General features: G+C 43.6%; 1 protein-coding gene across 1 annotated transcript in view; it reads left to right on the top strand.

Annotated features, from left to right (window-relative positions):
• The window catches only part of LOC104276855 (ly6/PLAUR domain-containing protein 2-like), a 7924-nt gene extending 3924 nt beyond the window's left edge, over nucleotides 1-4000 (top strand). The window contains exons 2-3 of the mRNA XM_009873310.1: nucleotides 2564-2683; nucleotides 3786-4000. Of these exons, the coding sequence (XP_009871612.1) occupies nucleotides 2564-2683; nucleotides 3786-4000 (335 nt within the window). The remainder of the gene's footprint in view (nucleotides 1-2563; nucleotides 2684-3785) is intronic.
• Nucleotides 4001-5932: the final 1932 nt, after the last annotated feature.

Raw genomic sequence — 5932 nt, 5'->3', positions numbered from 1 at the left:
CCCTTCTCTGGACACACTCCAGCACGTCCAGATCTCTCTTGTGCTGTGGGCTCCAGAACCGGACGCAGCACTCCAGGTGGGGTCTCACGAGAGTGGAGTAGAGGGGAAGAATCATCTCCCTCGACATCCTGGCCACGCACCTCTTGATGCAGCCCAGGACACGATTGGCTTTCTGGGCTGCAAGTGCCACTGACGGCTCATGTTGAGCTTCTCGTCCACCAGTACCCCCAAGTCCTTTTCTTCAGGGCTGCTCTCAAGCCAATCACTGTCCAGCCTGTATTGGTGCTTGAGACTGCCCCGACCCAAATGGAGGACCTTGCACTTGGTCTTGTTGAACTTCATGATGTTGGCCTGGGCCCATCTCTCTAGCCTGTCAAGGACCCTCTGGATGGCATCCCTACCCTCCAGGCCCTCAGCCACCCCACACAACTTGGTGTCGTTGGCAAACTTGCTATAACTCCATTGAAATATTTTAGCATTTTATATTTACCTCTTCTATAAAATAAGACTTATTATATGTCTCTATTCCTTTCCACAGAGTATTTTCATTTTTAAGCTACAGTATGTGTGCTTGCCTGTGTTTAAGTCAATAGCCTCTTAAAGCAAAAAGAGACCACTACCATTTTATCTTCACAAATAGGCCAAATAGATATTTCAAAGCTTACTTAAAACAGGACATTTAGACCACAAATGTCTAAGTCTACAAGTCATGGTGTTTTCTCCCTGCTCTCATAATTTGATGTCCCCTTGTGTTTACCTTTTTTATTTTTTTTTCCCTAAAGAAGAACACAAACACTTTGAGTTTGACTTGTCCAGGGAGAAGCATCATGAAATCCAAAAATAATGATGAATCTAAAGATGTATTTGGCAGCTATCAGATGTAGGATTAATGCAAACAAATCAGCAGTCTCCAATGGGCAAAACAGAATAATGAAGTTTGCTTTCAATAAAAGTGAGATAATTGCTATGTCTGTTTTTTTTCCCTAAAGAAGAACACAAACACTTTGAGTTTGACTTGTCCAGGGAGAAGCATCATGAAATCCAAAAATAATGATGAATCTAAAGATGTATTTGGCAGCTATCAGATGTAGGATTAATGCAAACAAATCAGCAGTCTCCAATGGGCAAAACAGAATAATGAAGTGAGATAATTGCTGTGTCTGTTTATAAAAGGGCTCTTTCTGACTTACTAATTAGGGTTAAGTTGCATTACCTGTTTTCATAAGGTGACTTGCTTGCCTGAGCCTGCTGCTGTGACACACCGTTCTAGGCCTGCTGAGATGAGCTGAATTGTTTTTCTTTTTCGATGAGGTTTGAAGGATTTCAGCAGGGCTGTCACACAGATGGGGTGAGAGTTGCTTTCCAGACCAAGGAGGGGCTGCTAATCTGTGGTGGTATCAAAATACATTGCTATGCCTGCAAAACACCACATTCAGTTATCTTGTAGGGGGTAGAAGAGAAGACCTAGATCAAGTGTTCCATTCTTCAGAAAGACCTGATCAGAATGAAATGTCCTGAAAAGAAGCTGTTGAGGTGTGGACTGGATGAGCAGACAGTGAAATGGACTGAAAACTGGCTGAATGGCCAGACCCAGTGGGTGGTGTTCAGTCGCACAAAGTCTACCTGAAGGCCAGTAACTTCAGGTATACCCCACAGATCAATACTGGGTTTACCCTGCAGAGAAGACAAATGCCCCCTCCTCAACACTGGTGAGGTCACACGTGGAGTCCTGTGTCCATTTCTGGGCTCACCAGCACAAGAGAGATATGGCTATATTGAAGACAATCCAATGAATGGCCACAAGGATGATATCTCTCCTCTGAGGAAAAGCTGAAAGAGCTGGGACTGTTCAGCCTAGTGAAGAGAAGCTTCAACAGGGGATCTTTGTAATGTCTTGAAATACCTGAAGGGCAGATGCAAGGAAGATGGATCCAGGCTCTTTTCATTGGTGCCCAGTGACAGGACCAGAGGCAATGGGCACAGACGGAAACATCGGAGGTTCCATCTGAACATCAGGAAACATTTATTACCATGAGGATGACTAAGCACTGTCACAGGCTGCCCAGGAAGTTTGGGCAATCTCCATCCTCGGAAATATTAGAAGACCATTGGGGCACAGTCCTGGGCAAGTGGCTCTAGGTGGTCCTGCTTGAACAGGATAATTGGACTAGATGACCTCCTGAGCTCCCTTCCAACCTCCATCATTCTGTGATTCTGGGCATTTGTGAGTCTGTGATCTCTTCCTGGTTCTCTACTAATACAAATGAGAAAAGCAGACACAGAGTGGGAAAAGAGCTGAGGTAAGCCAGGTACAAGGTCTTCTGTGTGTGTGGCTCTGTCTTGCTTGACTTGCTACAAGGGATCTGAACCCACATCTGAGGCTGTGCTTTGACCATGACTACTGTATCTCTCAGTCCTATTGGTATAAATACCTTTTATTATTCCATTCCTGTTTACATTATGATTATTTTGGAAAGATACCCTCCCCAGTGGTACTTGGAGAGGCATGTACAGAATCTCATGGCCCACACTAAGGCCAATCTCATATTTTCCCTCTTTGCAGCACAAACCTTGCAATGTTACAATTGCCATGATCCTACCACCGCTGATAAGTGCATGACGATTCAGAACTGCGCGAAGAATGAAACCATTTGCAAGACTACTATGTACTCCGCGGAGTATGGTAAGGACAATTACTTTATCCATATTTTGAGCAGAAGAGAGTACTTCTACAGTGAAGGCTGCTTTTCTCATTTAAATATGTAAACCTGGAGGAGATCACCCATGGGACAGAGAGCAGTCTCTTGCTGTTGTGTAAAGCAGTCTTCATGTGAGTGTATCCTCAGTGAGTACATGCTCATTGTTAATGCTCATGGTTGAGCATGGTTGCCTTGAGCTTGAGACTAAAGAGTTCTGTCTCCCCAGACCATTTTTATGACTCGCACAATGGGTGTGGGTTAACAGCTCTGTCCTGATGCAAGAGCTGTTTGAAAGGAGGTTGGGGTAGAGAGACCAGTAGAGATAGGCCAGGCTCAGTAAGGTGAGGACACCAAATTCTGGTCGTCTGGAGGCAAAACAGATATGCCCCTAAGTTCTCTGGAGCTCTCAGGAAGGCATCATCTGTCTGACTGGTGACGCTACAAGTCATAATCTGTCCAAATGCAGATGGCCTCAAATAGCACCAGGGGAGGTTTAGACTGGATATTAGGAAAAATTTCCTCACCAAGAAGACTGTTAATCACTGGAAAAGGCTGCCCAGGGAAGGGCTTGAGTCACCATCCTTGCAGGTATTTAAAAGGTGTGTAGATGTGGTTCTTAGTGAGATGATTTAGTGGTAGACCTGGCATTGCTAGGTTAATGGTTGCGCTTCATGATCTTCAGGGTCTTTCCCAACGTTTTTATTTACGTTTCTAAATAAAGAAGTGTACTATGAAGATGAAGGCTCTCTCTTTTGCATGGTCTTGCTGATAAGGCTCTGGTCAAACAGGGGAGAGGCAGGAGATAGTGAGTACAGTCAAAGTAGAGGCAGAAGATTGCCCAGATGACCTTTTTTTTAGGGTAAAACCGACTGAGGTAGGACACAGAGAATGCACAGCTTGTGGCCACTCAGTGCAATCTGTTTCTTATCTTCCTGGTAGGAAGTAGACCAACTGTGTTTGAACTGGAGCTAAGATATTGGTGGTGAAGGCAGCTAATGTTTCAGTAAGGACAAGAAGAGTTCCCCTTCGTTCCTCCCATGCCTAACATCCTTTCTTTCTTGGTTTTTTTTTTTTTTTTTTTGGTAGCATTTTATCCCTTCACGGGTGTTGCTACTGTCACCAGGATGTGCTCTTCCGTCTGTGAGCCATCTGATGTGGATGGGATTGGCATGACACACCCTGTCGTCTGCTGTTACTCTGATTTGTGCAACACGGATGGTGCAGCCAGCCTGAGGATCAGCTTCGTGCTTGTTACGGCGCTGGCAAGCTCCCTTTGTGCCCTCTTCTGGACTAGACCATGAGGAGCTCATAGGGAGGTAGGTCTTTCATGCTGAAGAACCCAATGAAGAAGAGAATAAGCACCTGCCAGCCCAGCTTTCTGTTTGGATGCCTCATATACAACCCTCAACAGCTCTATGAAATTGCTTTTTATTAGTACCTGCCCTTTTCCCATGACCAAGAGACAAGCAAAATTCAGAAAGTCCCGACACAAATTTTTGCACTGATACATCAAAGACTCCAATAAAACTAGCTATGGAGTTTCTTTGCTGTGCTTGTCTGCCTGGTTTTGAATGAAAAAATCTGCTGTTTCAAGTATATTTAAAGCAAAACCCTGGAGCTAAGAACGTGCCATTCCTCCTTAGGGCATTTTATTCCAGATGTTAGCCAGCAGAATAGCTGAATCGACCAGTCTTCTCAGATGAAATTCAGCCCTGTGGCAGGTCTCCTCCACCCCACAGTTTTGTGGCTTTGTTGGCTCTTTGTGCTGTCCAGATCTCTTTCTCTGGACATGAGAAATTAAGGAGATGCTTCAGTGTTCAAAATATGAGGCATGAGACTAAACTATCCATGCCAGTGATCTGATCCAAGTAGGCTAAAAACTCTTATTTTCTGTACCCTTTTGAGCAGAATAAAAAGAATGACGTGTTAAAACTGGAGCAATTACTGAAGTTATTTGTAGTGCACCTGTCCTCTGATAAAGGTTTTTGTTTTGTTTTGTTTTATTTTATTTTATTTTATATTTTATTTTATTTTATATTTTATTTTACTTTGGGTTTTTTTTATTTATTTATTTTATTTTCAAACTCCAGTTCCTCTATCCCATATTGTTTATACAGTGAGGTGAGTTAGTTTGTGAGGTCAGTCTTGCAGCAGATGTGTAGGACATTCCCCATTATTCCCTCCCATCCACATTTCTTCCACCAACTCCATTGGTACAAAACTACCTTTACTAGCTAGTTTGGATAATTTGTGAATGGTTCTGGCCTGAATTTGGAACACAGTGGAATGACCTTCCCCCTTGCTTCGATCCTGCCCCTTGAATCATTTGCAATTCCTTCTGTGTTGGTAAGGCTTCCTACGTTTTGATGTTATTCATCCCGATCTGATTTTCCTTTAATCCTCTTTTCATGATTCAGCAAAATTGTTCTCCAGTTATCACTCTGCTTGTGACATTTGATATAATCAATAACGATGTGATTTAAAGTCTTCTGTATAGCATATGCATTAGAGCAGGCTTCCATTAGAGCACTTGGTACAATTTCCATCCTTGCAAGTTTTCATTTCTCAGCTGATTAAAGCCCTGAGGAACGTGGGCTAACCTTACAGAGCTCTGATTGGGAACCTGAATTAGAAATCTCCTGAGGTCCTCCTTCCAACCTGAGTTTCCTGTAATCCTGTGATGCACCCGCTGAGATCACCAGAGCAGAAACACCTTTTTTCAGGCATTCTGCAAAAATCTGGCAGATGTTTCTGCAATGATTCTCACCTGTCCTGCATTGCTTCCCATTGCTGAAATGAAATCAAAGTTGGAACAAACTGCAATTCTGGATTCACACGCAGCTCCCAGGTTGCTAAAATTTAACTTTTTTGCTGGAATAACATTGTGTAAATGGTCAGGATGTTGAACTGGCATGGAGGGGGCTGGATGAACCACATCCCCGTTTATGGAAGGGCTTTGGAAATGAGTTGCAGGCTTGTGTTAGCTGGCTGCATGGGCTTTGCAGCATCCTCTACCAGGGAGCCATGTCCAGAACTTAGTTGCCAGAGGTGTTTGATATGTTTTTGGCCACAAGAGGGTGGTAAATGGAAGCTCTTCCTTTCTATCTGCCAGTTCTCTCAGCCATCAGTCTTAGATTTTGGTGGTCCAGGGTCTCTGTTGGGACCACCAGTGAAACATCACCACTGTCTTATCCCATGCTGAGTTTCATAGAATCATAGAATCATAGAACAAT

Source organism: Apaloderma vittatum, unplaced genomic scaffold, assembly GCF_000703405.1.
Source record: "Apaloderma vittatum isolate BGI_N311 unplaced genomic scaffold, ASM70340v1 scaffold4407, whole genome shotgun sequence".
Classification (NCBI taxonomy): Eukaryota; Metazoa; Chordata; class Aves; order Trogoniformes; family Trogonidae; genus Apaloderma; species Apaloderma vittatum.
This window is presented reverse-complemented; position numbering and strand designations above follow the sequence as displayed.